The 18613-nt window shown below is 38.9% G+C and overlaps 1 protein-coding gene across 20 annotated transcripts in view; it reads right to left on the minus strand.

The window, feature by feature from the left end:
* The window catches only part of DST (dystonin), a 613928-nt gene that overhangs the window by 224844 nt on the left and 370471 nt on the right, over positions 1-18613 (minus strand). For all 20 annotated transcript variants that reach the window (XM_056565774.1, XM_056565763.1, XM_056565758.1 and 17 more), the window contains 9 exons: positions 17051-17234; positions 16582-16739; positions 14931-15109; positions 11769-11907; positions 11474-11667; positions 11198-11357; positions 8703-8786; positions 7857-7964; positions 7422-7520 (listed from right to left, as the gene is read on the minus strand). In XM_056565774.1, the coding sequence (XP_056421749.1) occupies positions 7422-7520; positions 7857-7964; positions 8703-8786; positions 11198-11357; positions 11474-11667; positions 11769-11907; positions 14931-15109; positions 16582-16739; positions 17051-17234 (1305 nt within the window). The remainder of the gene's footprint in view (positions 1-7421; positions 7521-7856; positions 7965-8702; positions 8787-11197; positions 11358-11473; positions 11668-11768; positions 11908-14930; positions 15110-16581; positions 16740-17050; positions 17235-18613) is intronic.

An 18613-nucleotide genomic window follows, 5' to 3' on the forward strand; every position in this document is an offset into this window, starting at 1 on the left:
GGTCAGTTAAGTGTACTTGTGACCTGCCCTGGGAGTCAAAAACAGTTGAGTTCTCCCATTGGCACTCATTCTGTGAAAGGTCAGTATATGTTTTCTGATCAATCAGACCTCTTTCGAATGCTTCAAATCTTGTCATTTCTGTACCAGATCGAACATCCACTGTGCATATCTTGTGACCTTTTTCTGCTGAAAAAGCTGTAATTTGCCTTTCACCGATTGGTAAAAGGAATGTTTTGCTATCTAAATCAAGAACACACAATTGCAGCAAATCTGAGTAATACATGTTCTGCTTGGTGATGGGAAAGTGAAAACCCTTCATATTGCTAGCTGGTTCATGCAAAAACTTTAATGTGGTATGATTTAACAAACCCTTCAGAACTGCCACTTCAGATGGGATTCGTATGCTTTTAACTGGGTCAATGACTCCACCAGTGGCAATCTGAGCTTCAAGAATCCTTTTCCCTTTCTGTCTTTCCAGAAGTCTAGCCTCAATGGCCTGGAAAGCAGACAGCCTTTTGCCAGAATGAATGTATCCTAAGACAGCTTTTTCAGCTTCAAGGAGTTTTTCTTTAAATTCGAGGTCAGCAAATCCACAGCTGATGGCTTCCTCAACAGAATATTTTTTGCCTGTAGAAGGATCAATGATAAAACCTGTCACTACTTGTGCTTCTAAATACTCCAAAGCTATCCCTTTATCAACAATTCCCTTTTTTGCAGCTAAACCAAAAGATATTCTTTCTCTGCTCGATTCAAGGTATAAACCTGCTATTGCAGTAGCTTTTGACAGGTATGTGTCAAGTTCTCTCTGAACTTCTTGTACAGATGTTTGACCTAACTCAAGCTGCTCCATTGTTTTGGCATCAAGTATTTTAGCGTCTAGCATTTGTTTAGCAGACACATTTTTTCTGAGACCTTGGAAGATGAACCTATCATCAATGGAAGAACTTTCACTCAAAGAAGTCTCAGAGCCTGCATAGCTTTTGTAACTGGAGGACATATAACCCATCTTCGGTAAATCTGCTCTCCTAAATCCTTCCAAAACATTACGTTCTTCAAAAACCTGATCTTCATTGTTAAGCAGGAATTCTTTTTCCTGTTTTACAGTTGTAACTTCAACAGTCAAATCATACTGCTTGCTCTTCACTGTCTGTAAATAGGAATATTTAAAATAAAGGATGGATGGTTAGGGATTAAGCCTACATATAACTTCCAAACTAACAAAATTATCTATTTCAACATAGAGACAAATGATTAGAATAATTAGTGCTAAAAACCAAAACCAAAAAGCTCCACACAGACCCGCAAAGCCATGCATGTATATACAGCAGGGCATCTAGTTACATAAACTTTCATTCAAACCTAACTGCTATATGTATCTGACTTAAACAATAGGCAACAGCTTAAGCAATGTTATATTGGATCTAAAGAGCATTTGGAGAAATAACTGGTATACTAACTGCAGGTTATGCCAACAGATGGGTTAATCACCAAGTTAAAGAAAATATATAAAGGCAGTTAAGCTAGCAAAGCTGCTGCATAGGAAAGTAGACAGGAGGGTATACATAAAATACCTCCATAGATGAATCAAATTTTCCTAGCTCTTTTCCAATTTTCTCCTCTTCAATTCTCAACGTTTGAATGGCATTCTGTAAACTTTTATCCTTTATAGTCTCTAGCTCTGAAAGCTGTTTGTAAGCATTCATGTTATCAATAGATATCTGAAGCTCTGTGCTGGTCTGTGTAACGTACTCTGTAAATGGCTTTCCCTTGTCTCCAACATCAAGGGACTGCTTTATCCTGGACAGCTGTAGCTGGAGTTCCTTCTGCACACTGTCATCATATCCATCCATTTGCTTCTTTCCTTCAATGAGGGTAGAATTAAAAACAGGAACATTGACATCAAGATGACTATCTAGCTTTCGTCTTAAGAGTGGAGAAGCTTTGGATCGTTGATTAAGGCCATCAAAATCTTGTTGGGAACCTGGAGAAGTAACAACATAGCTGTTTCCTTTTACTTCATATTCATTTTTCTGGAAAGGGCTTCTTATACTGTTGTTTTGCTGAACCTCACTCTGTAGAAATCTTAACTGGTTTATGTGGTCTTGTCTTTGCAGGTCAATTTTCTGTTTAAGATTTTCAACAGCACGCTTTTGAACCTCTAGTTCTTCCTCAAGTTTTCTACCCTTTTGAACACTTTCCAACCCAGATTTTTTCTCCAAGTTCAACTGCTCTTGACTCCTCTGTAATCTCTCCTGAAGGTCTGAAAATTCGATTTTTAGCAACTTAAGCTTCTCCTCCATCATTGCTTTCTCTTGTTTTAAACCAACAACTTCAAGCCTAATGTTTGAATAATTATTTTCAGTACTTAAACTAGATTCCATTGACTTTTCCAGTTTTTTCCTGAACTCTTCTGCTGAGTGTTTGTATTTTGCAGACTCTTCTTGGTACAACACAAGCTTTTTCTGTGCTAGTTGCTCATCCACAGTCTTTTTATGAAGATCATCCTGTGCTTTCTTTAATTTTGAATTCATTTCCTGAAGTTGTGTCTGGTGCTGCTGTAGCTTCTGGTCTGCCAAGCGCTTTTCCACAGTTATACTGTTTAATTCAGCTTTCAGATTTCGTATCTCCTTTTCAGAATTCAATATTGTTAGGTTTTGCTTGTCCCATTTCTGCCTGATTTCATTAAGGGAATTTTTAGTTTTTGATAATTCATCTTCTAACCTTTTCACCATGTTTTGTGTTTCATACTCTCCTTTAGACTGTTTTTGCAGTTGCTCACTTGTAGCCCTCATTTGTTCCTTGGTTGTTTCCAGCTGTGATTTTACTGTATCTAAATTTTTCTGCAAACTATTTCTTTCTATTGTCGTCTTCTCCAACTCAGATTTAACCTTCCTGAACATCACCTCTGTCTCACTGTGTGATTTATTAAGGTCATCTAACTTTATTTTCAGAGAATTTGACCACTGATTGCTTTTTGTTAACTCATCTTGCAGCCTTATATTTTTTTGTTGGTCCTCTTTCTGTGCCCTTGTAAGCTGGTGGAGCTCGTCTTGAGTTTTCTTGAGTTGTTCACGTAAGCCTTCAACTTCTCCACTTCGAGATTGTGATCGCTGTTCAAATACAATCTTTTCTTGCTGCAAATTACTAATTTGTGAATTTAGAATTTTCACACTGCTCTCAGCTTTTGCGTTTGCACGGGTTAGATCTTCAACTCGTTTTCTGAATTCTTCCACATCTTGTTTCTTTCTAGCTAAATCTTCTTCCATAAAAGATATTTTTTGTAGGCTACTCCTTTCGGACATATCTTTCTGTCTTAGTTCTTCCTGGCAAGTTTTTAGCTTTTCTCTTACATCATCATAATCAGCTTTCTGCATCTTAAGTTTATGCTCAAGGGAGACCTTATCTTGCTGCAGTATCTTTAGTTCCTCCTCAAAACTCATTCGAATCTTTTTGAGATCAGTAGCCTCTTGCATCACTTCTTCAGCCTTATCCTGACTCTGATGAAACTTTCTTTCCACTTCTCTAAGTTGGAAAACATAGCCCTGTTCTAATTGGTTCTTCTGCTCTATTTCAATTTTAAGCTGTTGTAACATACTATGTGCATCCTCCAACTGATTTCTTAGCAGGCGGTTCTTCTCATCTGCAGATGCCTTTTGTATTTGTAGTGTATTTAGTTCTTGTTTATACTGTTTAAGCTCGTTCTCGGCTTTTTTGTGTACTAGCGTTAGTTCGTCAAGCTGCTGCCTATAAGTTTCTGCTTTTTTAACAAACTGATCCATTTGAGCCCCTCTCATGTCCGATTCAATCATATAATGAACCTCTTGCACAGTTCGTGAAGGTTTCACCATCTCCTTAGTAGTATTATAACTGTATAATGAATCTGAAAATTGTCTTTTTGTTTCATATTCCATCTTTTCCTCTACCATTTTTTTCTTGAATGCAAGGTCACTTTCAAGGTGTTTTATCTGTCTCAAGAGTTCTTCCTCTATCTCAGCTTTCCGTTTAAGTTCAGTCATTAAACTGTTCTTTTTCTTTTCTAGATCCTGAAGATCAATTTCTTTTCTCTTCAAGTGGTCTTCCAGTTTCCTTCTGGCTGTAGTGCTTTCCTCTATTTGGGTCCTAAATGCTCTAAGTTTGTCTTCTACAGCATCACGTTTAGATTCTGCTTGTCGTGTGATCTGCTGTACATGTTCTAGCTGCTGCTCAGCTGCCGCTTTAAGTCTGACTGTGCTTTCTAGCTCTAAACGGAACTGCTGTACCTCATATTCAGCTTTTGTTTTTTGCACTGATAATTCTTCCATTGCCTTTTGCTGCTTTTTAATTTCCATCTCAGCAGCGGCCTTAACTTTTGGCAATTCTTGCTCTAGCATATATTTTTGTTTTTTTACTTCTTCCAGTGAAAGCTCAAGCTCCTGAATTCTCATCAAGAGCTTCCTGTTTTCCTCTGCAGTGGCTTTTTGCTGTTCTGATAATTCTGGGTAAGCCGACGAGGAAGAGCGCTCTGAGTACATCAGAGTCTATGGTAAAATAAAAAAAGAAACACATTCATACAATCATTTTCATCATTCATTGTTGTGCTATAAAATGTACAATGCATTTAGCATTTTTAAAAAAACTAAAAAATATATATAATAATTACAGAAAAAAGAACGCCTTAGTGGCATGTAACATATTTCCTCAGATTTTATCAGAATAAAAAAAGATAGTAATATAGATTTAAAAAAAGTAAAGTTTATTTTACAGTTTTACTTTGGGCATACAACAAACAAGGCCACACACTAGATGTACAGTCATTGGGGTACAAGGACCGTTCCTATTAATCAGAACAGGATTGGTAGATGAAACTTAAGTACCACATAGCTATTTGGCAACTTTAACTCCTAGCATGCTTGCTGCATTCTTTCACTCCTGAGTGGAAGATTGCAATTAATGAAATACTTTACAAAAATGGGGAACATCAGTTAACATATAAAATGCATACCTTTAATGACTTACCTATTCAGGCCAATTAAAAGAAAAAGAGTCAACCACCTTGTCGTGCCAGTGAAGTATCAGGAGAGTAGTAAAAGCGAGACACCAAAGTTTATAAAAGCAAAACACATACTGTACAGGAAACAAAAAATCTGCAGGATGTTCATGCCAATAAAAGGAAATGCCCAGCTTATACATAAACCATGCAAACCCACATTAAGCCACACAACATAACAGAGAAAATGAGTAACTCTATAGGTCGTAAGTTAAAGCTAATGCAAAGGCAGGATATGTATTCCCTATACATAACAATGATTATATATATATATATATATATATATATATATATATATATATATGTATATATATATATTGTATTACATACACCTTCCATTAAAAAAAGGAAACACATAATCAGTCTCAGTAAAATATGAATTATTCTCTAGGCTGTTATAAAATTGAATAAAAGTAAAGCAAAATATGTACTTGCATTCTGCAGGTATTACTGGTTTTATTACACTGGTTTGTATGTTATTTCTTCATTTAGCACTTCAACAATAAAACAACCATAAGAAACAGCAATTTCAATAGGGTTCAAATGTACCTTCTGTATTATATCATGCCTTACTGTAACGCATCAGTACCTAAAACTCATATTACTGTTAAAGGAAACCTTTCACCTATGTTATGCTGCCCTTTTCACCTGTGTTATGCTGCCTTTTTTTGCCTATTTTATGCTGCCTTTTTTGCCTATGTTATGCTGCCCTTTTCACCTATGTTATGCTGCCTTTTTTTGCCTATGTTATGCTGCCTTTTTTGCCTATGTTATGCTGCCCTTTTTTGCCTAGCATAAATGCAAAATATAGAGGCAGACACAATGTTTCCGCCAGTCTGCCCCCAATCCTGCAGTGTTGTGTAGTTTTGTAGCACTCCCAGAAAGTAGACGCATGCTGCCTAAGATGACTCTGCTGTCACAGGCTCTGCTAATCTATCATCCACACTACATTGCGTTGGGGACAGATCACTGAAAACATTGTGTCTGGCTCTATATTTTGCAGCCCTCAGCAAGGGCAACGTAACACATAACAGGTGAAATGTTCCATTTAAGTTTTTTTTTTTTTTTTAGAACTTTAGAATGGGTAGCTTACCCTAGCATAGTACAGTAGAATATAACTACGGCACTACCAATTTTTATCAGGTGCCCAAGTAGGATCCTAATCCTTTGCAAAATATAAGTAAAACTTGGCTTTCATTTCTAGCTAAAACTTATTTATTTATTTTAAATCCCAAATTACAGACAAAACATGACATTTTGGTGTAAGCAACTCTTCTCGGGTTGCTTACACTATGTAAAGATAAAAAGATAAGATCCGTCAGATGCAAGGCATATTGGAGCATAATATTGTGACCTTAAGGCATCACCTTGGAATAGGCCACTAATATAAGACCAGTTGGGGTCCGCTGCCCAATAGTCCCGCTGTGGCACTTAGACAAGTGTTGCAGTCTTTTCATTACCATGTATGTACTGCTCTGTACATTTTGTAGTGGTTGTGCCTGGTACTACATGTAGCTTAAAGTCCTTTTACACAGGTGATTATCAGCCAAATGGGATGAATATTGGCTCCTGCAAAAAGGTACAGGGGCCAGCTAATAAACAAGAAAACCCTCATTTGACGTCTGATGGCAAAGATTATGCAAATCATTATTTGTAGGTAGCATATTTACAGCTGTAAACAGGTGATGTGCTGCCAATAATGGAATGAACAGCAGAATGAACAATCCAGCAATTGTTGGTATTCATTTCCAATTATTGCAAGTCTTGTACACTGTTGTCACTCATATTGGGCAGCTGTCTAAACGAAAGGACCTATTTACCTTAAACTGCAGTGCCAGGAATAGTCCCTACTGCGTATGGTACTGTGACAGGTAAACGATAAAAATGTAACGACCCTTGCCTGAACTGTGGCCCCTTTAATCAGCTGATCAATTGGGTTTCACTTATGTAATATTGATGACCTATTGTAAGAATAGGTCAAAAATATGAAAGTCCTAGAAAACTCCTTTAATAACGTTAACACAAGCTCTGGTAGTAAGCACTTCTTTTGATAAAATATCGATATGCATGAAAGTATAAACGTAATTACTATTCAGAATTGGAAAACATTTATTGCTTACAGTGTGCATTCTAACTTTAGTCATTACTTTGTGTAAAACCAAAAATATGTCGGTCTCTTGAGATCTGTTTTAATTATTAACACCTGTTACTTCGAAGAAAACAACAATGCATAGTGACCACTCACCAAAAACAAAGAAGAAACCAACATTTACATAATGCAGACAGAGAAAACTGAATACGAGAAATTTTTCCCTTCACCCACAGTGAATAGTTTAAGAGAAAAGAGCTCAAATAAAATGGGATATAGACTTAGAGCATTAGCTTGTATCCTTACCTCCTCTTCTTCCAATCTCTTTAGCGTTTCCCCAGAAAATTTTATAAACTGGCTGATCAAAGTCATTAAGGCAGTGTACCGGGTCCTCAGATCCATATACTGCAATGCAAACACAACTGAGATTTACCATTTGTAGTGGCAATAAAAAATAAAAAATTAAATATAATGTGTTGTATGTACAAATGTATAACATAAATTCATATAAAATACCTGAATATATATATATATATATAAATATATATATATATATACATATGTATATATATTTTATATATGTATTATATATTTCTCAAAAACTGACCACCCAGACACATATAACATATAACATTATTTTTTGTAGGGCGCTGTTGGTTGCTTGCACCTTAAAATTTCCCAAAGGACTGAAATATCAATGTCCAGCAGAGAAGATTACCCTCTTAATATTATATAACTTGCCTCTTGTACAACAACATCAGATGAGCTCTGAAAGCGTCTACGTTTCATTGGAGATTTTTGATGGGAGTCTACAAGTGCTCTATAAGTCATCAGCTGTAGTTCATAGTCCTATAAAATAAAAAATATATGATATTTTTAACACCAAAATTTGCCAACGTTTGCATTTTCTATCTGCACAGCCATATTATGGATCTTTGCATGCACCCAGTGGCCCTGATTTACTAAGAGTGGAGTGTAGGTTTCTTTGTGGGTTTTAATTCCCTACAATTTATTTTCCCCGGTATTTACTAAGGTTTCCCTACATTTTCCACTTTCCCTACACTTTGCTTTTTTTACACATGCTCGCTCTGGTCTGTAGGGTTTTCCTCAGCTCAAATCACCCACATTTTATGTGGAAACCTTAGGAAATATGTAGTTTTTTGTGAAAATGGCAGGAACACGCCCCTTTCCGGAGACCCCCCCCCCCCCCCCCCCCGTTTCCTGGCAACCACGCCCCTTTTTGGGGTTTTCTTAGTAAAATGGTGAGTAAGTCAGGTTTTTTCACTTCTGGCACAAATTCTGGAGCAGACAGATCTGGCGCAAATCCCAACACAACATGTCGGGTTTACAATAGTAAATGAGGGCCTATGTGTGTCTTAAGTACAGAGTTATTCTCCTTTAAAAGCCAAACTTCTAGGGGAAGTCCTTATGCTCCCATAGTATGGAACTGCCCAGCAATCTGTGTACAGACACATCAAGTCTTAAAGAGTTTATTAATAAGCTGAAAACAAAAGGTTTGGCATACATTTTAGATTTTTATGTTGAATACTTAAACATATTAGGGAGGAAATTATATAAATTGCATACCTTAATGGCTAGAGAATACTGTTCTGAATACTTCTGGCACTCATCCATTTTGCTTTGCTTCATCTCAATTTCAGAAATCAAATTCTAAAAAAATGAAGAATAAGGATGAGTAACGCTTCATTCACATAAAATCGGTATACATTTATCGTACTGTACCATGGCTACAGATTTTAAAAGACCAAATGTAGTCTACTAGTGACTACATTTGGTCAGCTTCACAAACAGGTATGTTTTGTTTGGAGGAGACAAAAGTATAGCCTGCTATTTTCTCCAGGCAGCCCATTTTCTGCCTATTGTAACAAGATCCATTAGAAACTGTCATTAACCCCTTAAGAACACAGCCCATTTGGGCCTTAAGGACTCAGACAATTTAATTTTTACGTTTCCGTTTTTTCCTCCTCGCCTTCTAAAAATCATAACTCTTTTATATTTTCATCCACAGACGAGTATGAGGGCTTGTTTTTTGCGCAACCAGTTGTCCTTTGTAATGACATCACTCTTCTATATATGTATATAAAGAGAAAGCCTGACTCACTGACTCATCAACGCCCAGCCTAAACCCTTGGACCTAGAAAGCTGAATTTTTCGAAATTCAACCCTTAAGGGGGTGAAAAAGGGGTTGAAAGTTTGCATGGAAGTCTGTCATTTTTGAAGCTAGAAGCATCAAATGTTGTTTTTAGGCTAACAATTAGAGATAAAGAAACACATTTTTTTACGTTTTCTAAAATTACACCCCTGAAGGTGTTCAAAGGTGAAGGTTCAAACCGTTTCGGGGGTTCAAAGTTTGTATGAATTAACCCCTTGATGCAGAACGCTGGGTATACCTGGCGCTGCGACATGGGAGGGTTATGAAGCGAGCTCAGGAGCTGAACAGCCAGGACCCGTGGCAGATGTTCCGGCAGATGTCCGGCCTTAACTCTTTAGACACGGTGATCAAAGTTGAAAGAATTCGGGTTGTTTGGATGCCCGTAGACTTTGCCCAGAGCGGCCTCATTACAATAGGATCGTAAAAAGTAAATCTATGTTACCCCAAATTTAACGCGAGAAAAGCCGGGGGCAAAAGCTAGTTTTACGAAAAAATTCTATTTATGTGGGGAAATTGATAAGAAACCGCAATTTAGCAAATTTTGGAAGGTTTCGTTTTCATGCTGTACACTTTATTCTGTGGGTCAATACGATTAAAATGATACCCATGATTACATAATTTTCTGTTATTATACCATTAAAAAAAAATCGCAAACTTTTTAACCAAATTAGTGTGTTTAAAATCCCTCTATATGGCTGACCCATAACTTTTTCATTTTTCCGTATAAGCAGCGGTATGAGGGCTAATTTTTTGCACAGTGATCTGTACTTTTTCTTGATACCTTATTTGCATATATAAAACTTTTAATACATTTTTATCAATTTTTTTGGGAATAAAATGTTATAAAAAAGCAACAATTTTGGATTTTTTTTTTTTTATGTTCACGCCGTTCACCGTACGGGATAATTAACATTATATTTTAAGTTTGGATATTTATGTACGTGGCGATACCAAATATGTTTATAAAAAAATGTTTTTACACTTTTTGAGAGTAAAATGGGGAAAAAGGGACAATTAACATTTTTATCGTGGGAGGGGATTTTTCTAATTATTTTTACTTTTATTTTTACACTTTAATAGTCCCCATAGGGGACTATTTATAGCAATCATTTGATTGCTCATACTATTCAGTGCTATGCGTAGGGTATAGCACTGATCAGCGTTATCGGCGATCTTCTGCTCTAGTCTGCTAGATCAGATCTCAAACCAGAGTAGAAGACGCTGGGAGATGGACGGAGGCAGGTGAGGGGACCTCCGTCCGCCATTACAGATGCGGGCGATCCGATCATGCATTTTTCTGACTGCACTCCCGCAGATGCCGTGATCTGTATTGATCATGGCATCTGAGCGGTTAATGGCAGACATCCGCGCTATTGCGGATGTTGGACATTACCGGCGGATTCCTGGCTGCTATCAGCAGCTGGGGACCGCCGCGCATGATGCTCGCGGTCATGTACAGGACGTAAATTTATGTCCTGGTGCGTTAAGTACCACCGCACCAGGATGTAAATTTACGTCCTGCGTCGTTATGGGGTTAAAAAGGCACTGCGCCCCTAGCATCTTATCCCCTATCTAAAAGATCCCCGGGGTCCCCAGCAGCGGGACCCCCGCAATCTGACATCTTATCCCCTATCCTTTGGATAGGGGATAAAATGCTAGGGGCGGAGTACCCCTTTAAGTGAGGTATTGACACATTTGTAAGGTGTAATGTAATGCCCTTTACTGTTGCTGCTAAACTAAGCTCAGGGGCATGGAACAATTGTAAGGGGCTTTTTTTATTAAGGTACCATGTTTTTGGAAAAAATGTATAGTCCTTGAAAATCACTTTAATTAACTCAAAAATTAATACTGTTCGATATGTGAACAAAGAACCACTGTATAACATCACAGTTATGAACACACAGGTTACCTTCTGCTGGTCCAGAAGTCTGGAAAGAGTCTTACTATCGGGCATGCCATCTTGCAACCTACTTTGTCCTTCTTCTATTTGCCTAATCCAGGAATCAAGTGCTAAGAAAGATTCTTTGTAATATTTCAAGGACTTGCTTATTCCATCCAGGTCTCTCAATCTATTAAATGAACAAAGAATAGTTCTGATCACACACAAAATTGCTATACCAATCATTTAAGTAATGACTGCTGGATGATTAAAAGACCCTCAGACCAAAAACCAATGTGTGCAAACCTGTTCTCAATCTGAGCGTGCACATTCTGCCACCGCTCTGCAATCTGGTCTGCCTTTTCTTTGTGCCAGTCAAAGTCAATATCCCGCTCCTTGTGCACTTTAAACATCTGATCGCTGATGCTTTTGGCTTTCTGCAATCCATCCTCCAAAGCATGAAACACTTCTCTTTTTTCATCCACCTCCGATCTCCATTTCTATGTTAGAAATGACAAATGACAGTCGTTTTTAATAAAACTAACAGCATGAAAGATAACGCTAAAAATAAGAGTGATTCCAGACATGATAGAAGTCATACCTTCAAGGTGGCGATCAGTCTATCAATCGAGTTTCTATCAGCTGTAATGACATCTTCTTCACACAGTTTGGTCTCATATGTTTTCACTAGACTCTCAGCTCCTTGTGTACTCTTTAGCACTAGATTTATAGTCTTTAACCTGTATGGGGTTGAAGTAGAAATGTAAACAACATTTGGCTTCTTAAAGTAATGGCAATCTAAATTCTTAGGCTATGTTCACATGGTGAAATATCCGCAAGGAATGTGCGGACCTCCCACAGACAGTACAACATGCTTAACATGCTAGGACCGCAATGCAGTTCTTGGGGAATGCGCAAAAACATTGAACATGTTCAATGTTTCTGTGGACTCTGGAATCAGGAAATTCTGCCGAGTGAACAAAGCAGCAGAATTTCATTAAAGTCAATAAGAATCTGCTGCTGCAGAACGTTCGTGCGGAATCCATTCTGCAGTGTGAACATGGTCACATCTGTCTGGACACCTGATGTTTTTCCCTCTAGTGTAGTACTGAAATGTCAGAGGGAAACTGATACCAAAATAGATCCTATTGTTTCCACTGAATTGTATTTGGTATATTAGCTTTTGATAGTGCTTAAAGGGGTTTTGTGGTCAAAACTTACTGAAAGCTTATCCTTAGGATAGTTTATCAATATCACATTGGTGGGGTGCCAACACTTGGCACCTCTGCTGATCAGGTGTGTGCCAGAGCTGTGGCTCAAGCATAAACAAAAATAAGAGTCAATAACAGACACCTATGTAGTGGACATGCTTGGTTACTGCAGCTCAGCTCATTCAATTTAATGGGAACTGAGATGGAGTTACCAAACACAGCTACTACTCAGCGCACAAAGCTTTCTGCTTTAGGTTTTGGGCTATTACAATCTGACAATCCAAGGATAGGCCATCAGTAAGTTTTGACCCCCCCACAAAAAAAAATACAAAAAAAAAACTGTTGCACAGCTGCAAACTCTGGCTAATAGGAAGAGAAAACAAATCAAACCTTTATATTGATAGATAGCCGTTTTAAGTGCCATTAAGGAGGCACAGTGGAACAGCATGCACGCCTCCTTTCTCCCACATCCCCTCCTATCCTGTATGATTAATGTACAGGGCTTGTCTTAACGCTTGGCAACACCTTATGTATGGTGAAATCTTTATCCTAACCATTCCCCGGGATGGTTTTTGCCAGGGATGGTGAGATATGAAGTTTGTAAGTTACCCCAACCACCAAGTAGCACCCTAGATGGGGAGCTGTACTCACCTAGTCCTGTCGCTCTGGCCATAAAAAATGCCCCCTTGACGTGATTGACAGCCTGCATTGCTCTGCTCCATCTGCCTAGGGAGCAGAGCGATGATGTGGGCCGTCAATCAAGTCGGCTTGATTGACAGCCCCCGGATGGTGAGAATTAATATTTTAGCATATATAACGCATTGCCAATCGTTATATAAATGGTAAAATTTAGTGCTTGGTTTCCTTTAAATATCAATCATGCGGGCAGAGAGGTAAGGAGGTGGAAACAGGTGTGCATGCTGCAGCTCAGTATTGCCTCTATGGCACTTGAGCTTGTAAGGTAAAAAATTGATTTGACGAATGTGCAAACAACCATCCATGAAGATAAAGGTATGGTTTGTTTTTTCTCCCTTTTAGCTACCTTTCTATGTCTGCCGCTTTGTGCCTGGTACTGACCTGACATATTCCTTTTAATGGTTAGTGCATCTTATCAGGTTAATATAAATCGCCTGAATATTTGACCGCACCACCATCTTAGTGTAAATAATTATAATAAAACCTAAATTTCATGGCATGAAAATACAAAAATGCTGTAATTAAATAACTTAAAGGGGTACTCCAGGGAACTAAAACCATAGCCCGTCCTTTCTCTCTCATTAACTTATTTGTCTAAATATCATTTATTATCTATATAGAGCAGTTTTCCCTCTTTGGTTTTCACTTATATGCATAAAGTGAGGGAATGACATCATCCATGCATCCACACTGTCTTTGTCCAAATCCCTATCTGAAAGCAGCCCCACCCACCTGAGAGACACAGACCACATGGCTTTTGCCCTGCACTGATGAGTTATGCTGTTTAGTGCTTAGAATTGGGATGTGTGTCCAGCCTCAGCCAATCACACACTGAATCTATCTCTGTTGCTCAAAGCAGGAGGGTGGAGGCTGGCAGAGAAGAACTGCAATGATTGCTGGAAGATGTTGTCAAGGGGAGAGGAGGATGGCAAAGAATATCAAGCAACCAGAGAAGACAACAGTGTCGTGGTTTGGAGCTTTTTTTTAACATATATACATCCCTGGAGAACCTCTTTAAGAGTGCCCTGATAACAAAACCATTTTTTTACAGTTTCTTGATATGCCCTTCCACTCCTGAGATATGTGGGTTTAAAATTTGCCTACCCAGCGTGAACTTAATTTTAACAATGGAAGTAAATATTATGCGATTGGAGGTATTACACAATCAGGGGGGGGGGTGTATTAGGCATACACGCCCCTCAATGTACAACATTCACACCCGTAACTGCATAATCCCGCCTATCACCTGATGGACCTAAAATTAAGTTTACGTCCGTCTGACTGATTACCTGAATTGTCAAACTATTGCACAGGAATGGTAGGGAGTATCAAGAAACTATAGAAATGGGTGTGATCAGGGAGCCTAAGCAATTTACTGGTAATGCAATCTCAGTTTTTAGTGGTTGGCCACAGTTCCTCTTTAAAGGAAATTTTATTTGTATAATGCATGGGCTGCCTGCATATAAAACAGGACTCCCCTGCCACCACTCCCTCAGTGTCACGGTATCTCGCTTTGCTCCTTCGCAACCGTCTTGTTCCAGGTCTGGCCTTGGCCATCAGCAAATCACCGGATGAAGCAATGTCCCGCATCAGCTGGGGATTTGCTGACCGTCAGCGCAACACGTTAACCATGGCCAGACCAGGAAAAAGACAGCAGCAGAAGAGGCGGAGCAAGAACTGGGACACCAAGGGAGCCAAATCGGTGAGTCCTGTTTATTGTTTTATATACAGGCAGCCTGGGCATTATACTTTAAACATTTGCCCATTAGACTTCTCCTATAAGTCATTAAGAAACATATATTATGTTTGAAGGATAAAAGCATAAGTACATTCCAACCATATATAAATCCACATACTTTTCTAGGTAAATGGAAGACATGGAGTACACTTGGCTCATTGACTGAACAACAATGCTGAGCTCGGATCGTAGAGCATCAATTGAAGGTGAGGCAGCAGCTTGGCTGAAGAACTCTTCACATTTCTCTGAAATTGCTGATAAATCTACTTTCAAGTGGTCCAAATCTTTCTTTAATTTCTGTGCAGGCAAAAAAGAATATTGAACTCCTTTGAAAAATATTATTTTCATACAAGAAAACAATGGTGCAATATATTCTGTATTTTATAAACAGACAGGGGGAGAGAAGAGGGGATGCAAAAGCAGCAGTGGTACCCAGGCCATGGTGCCTGAGGAGGTCCTCTTCTACATACAAAGTCACCAGTAAAATAGACTACACATGGTAGATTGAGAGCTTTGTAAAAGAGTATGTAATGAGCCCAGGACCTGCAAGTAAAACCTCATTTAATGCATAATAAAATATTTAAATAAAAATAACCCATATAGAACCTGCTGTAGGTTCTAAGTAACATTTCATGCTGTATTGTACTGTATCCACACACATTTAGTGTGCCTCTCATTTCAGAAGACATTTACAAGCAGGCAGATGTTAAAGCTATCCTTTATTAACCCTTGCATACTGATAGACAGCACTTTGCGTAAGATTCAGCAATGCTTCCGCTTTATCTTCATGGTATGCTTTCACTGTGAGGACTCTTTGATTTATCCAATTGACACTAATGATATTCCTGTTATAACAGAAGCTCATACCTAATATGTATTCCTACGAGGAAGAACAGAAGTTTTACACAGCATGCAGGAAAAGGTCAGAAGGGTCTGTCAGCTGTACCTAACAGGGCACAAAAGGTTAATAAACTATATAAAAGATTTACAGCTGCCAATAAAATATGAAATGGGAGGCACAATGGAAGGAAGACAGTGGTATTGTTCATACTAAACAATTCATCCTTATTAAAAATGAAGACTGATTTTCGGCGACCAAATGCCATGGCTACATGGTAACTGTAGAAAAAAAACAGAAAGAGAGACCCACGCCAAGGCGCCTAGTGTGATATCATTTAGCCTCTTGGAAGGTAAAGGTGTTGGGAGGTTTAAAGCTTCCCTAGATAGTGACTGTTAACCTGGAGCAAGTGAAAAACTTGCATATCAACCCAGATAGTCGGTTAAAAATGGTGGTACCGCTGCTGTGAGGAGGAGAACCAGTCCTGATAAATGCATCATGGTGTAGAAGACAGAAAGAAAGAAGAACCTTGGAGTGGCGCTACGAGTATCCAGAAGATGAATAAAAAAATCAAACCAGATTATACAATAAAATTATACAATTATACAGATTATACAATAAAACAGATTATGTGTTTCGAGGGTGCCACACCCTTCTTCAGATCAGTAAGAAGGGGGTGCCCCCCCAAAACACATAATCTGTTTTATTGTTTTATCTCCAATAAAATCCTCCAGTGTTTTTCCATTACCCACAACTCTGGTTTGATTTTTTTTATTCATCTTCTGGATACTCGCAGCACCACTCCAAGGGTCTTCTTTCTGTCTTCTACACCACATGGCTACATGGTGGCTTTTGTTTGTTGTAGTAAACAGCACAGCATTACTTAGGGTTAAAATATAGCGGGACAGTCAACATGGTCAGCATGACCTACCTCTTGTTCAGAGATTCTCAGTGCACTTTCATGCAAATCATCCCTGTCTAGTGGAGTTCTAATTTGCCGAATAAGCCGTTCTTCGCAGCTTTCCAGACGAAGACGGAAGTTTCTAATCTCAGTGGTGTACAGATTGTAAATAGATTCTTCTTGTTCCTCTGTTACAAAATCAGAAATACATATGTTATGTACATATATTATCTTTCTCAATAATTTAATAGTAATTCTTTTCTGAATTGAAAGCACATTCTACATTGACTTTATGTTTTTATTGTTCCATAAACCTGCCCTCTGATTCATGTCACTTTCCTGCAATAAACTCTGTTGATATGTATGAATTTATGAATTAGGATCCTATAGGAATTGCTGACACATTTTAGACTTCTAAACCTCTTAATCATACCGATTGCTAAGGTCAAACGTCTGTAACATATTGGTATGATAGACAGGTATAAGTTAATAAATATACCTCTTTCTGCAGATTTTAGAAGCTCCTCATAGTGCAGCTTGCAGACATTGACCTCTCTTTCGAACTGTGCTATATCAGACACAGAAAACATCTTTGACTCCTGGCTGTCTTCCAAGAATTCATCAAAACGAGTTTTCAGATTGCTTAGTACCTGCTGATGTTCTCCAGGTAGCAAAGTTTTAATCTGCAAGAAAAAGTTCATTGAAATTTCAGCTGTATGAAAATTCATGCACAAGAGATTGCTCTTAAAGCTGAACATAATGATGTAGACAGTATCGGTAAATGGGTCCATGTCCTTAGAAGGCCGCAACATTAACCTGTTAAGGACGGCGGGCGTATCCATACGCCCCCGTTTTAAAGTCCTTAAGGATGAGGGCGTATTGATATGCCCGTGGGAATTCCGGTCCCCGCCGCTAGCCGGTTGGGGACTGGATCGGGATGCCTGCTGATATTATTCAGCAGGCATCCCGGCACATCGCCGAGGGGAGTCCTGAGACCGCCCCATGTCGGCGATCGGAGAAAATCGCATGTCAATTCAGACATGCGATTTTCTCCAATTCCGGGCTGATCGGGTCTCTGGTGACCCGATCACCCGGAAAATAGGGATGAGCCCCGATCATCCTAAGGGATAGGAGTGAGGTCGCAGTGCTGCGATCTCCTCCTATCCCCTGCCATTAGTCAGAACTGAGTTCTGACCAATAACAGCGCAGGACAGGGGGTTGCCATGGAAACCCCCGTTCTGCCCACCCCTGGATGTCGGGCAGAACGGGGGGGAGAAGATGGAGGCCTTTACCTGAGGCCCAGATGCGTGGGGCCCGGTGATCATCGCAGACATCCACCGGAGATCGCGGCTCAGGTAGGGAATCGACGGTGGGGGGGAGAAATGAAAGTGAAAGTAAAGTGATCTTTACAGTGGCAACCACTAGGAAGGCCAGACTGCAACTCCCAGCATGCTCAGACAGCCATAGGCTGTCTGGGCATGCTGGGAGTTGTAGTTTTGCAACATCTGGAGGGTCACAGTTTGGTGACCACTGTTACAGTGGTGCCCAAACGGTAGCCCTCCAGATGTTGCCAAACTACAACTCTCAGAATGCCTAGGCCACCCAGGCATGCTGGGTGTAGTAGTTCTGTAACATCTGTCCCTTCAAATTTTGCAATTTTCATGAAATTTTTGAAAATTGCTGCTCTACTTTGAAGCCCTCTAATTTCTTCAAAAAGTAAAAATATGTCCATTTTATGATGCCAACATAAAGTGGACATATTGTATTTGTGAATAAAAATAAAATGTATTTGGAATATCCATTTTTCTTACAAGCAGAGAGCTTCAAAGTTAGAAAAATGCTAAATTTTCTAAATTTTCATGAAATTTTGGGATTTTTCACCAAGAAAGGTAATGCAAGTAACGCTGAAAATTTACCACCAAAATAAAGTAGAATATGTCACGAAAAAACAATCTCAAAATCAGAATATTCGGTAAAAGCATTTTAGAGTTATTAACGCTTAAAGTGACGGTGGTCAGAATTGCGAAAAAGGGCTCAGTCCTTAAGGTGAAAAAGGGCTCAG

This window comes from Hyla sarda, chromosome 3 (assembly GCF_029499605.1).
Source record: "Hyla sarda isolate aHylSar1 chromosome 3, aHylSar1.hap1, whole genome shotgun sequence".
Classification (NCBI taxonomy): Eukaryota; Metazoa; Chordata; class Amphibia; order Anura; family Hylidae; genus Hyla; species Hyla sarda.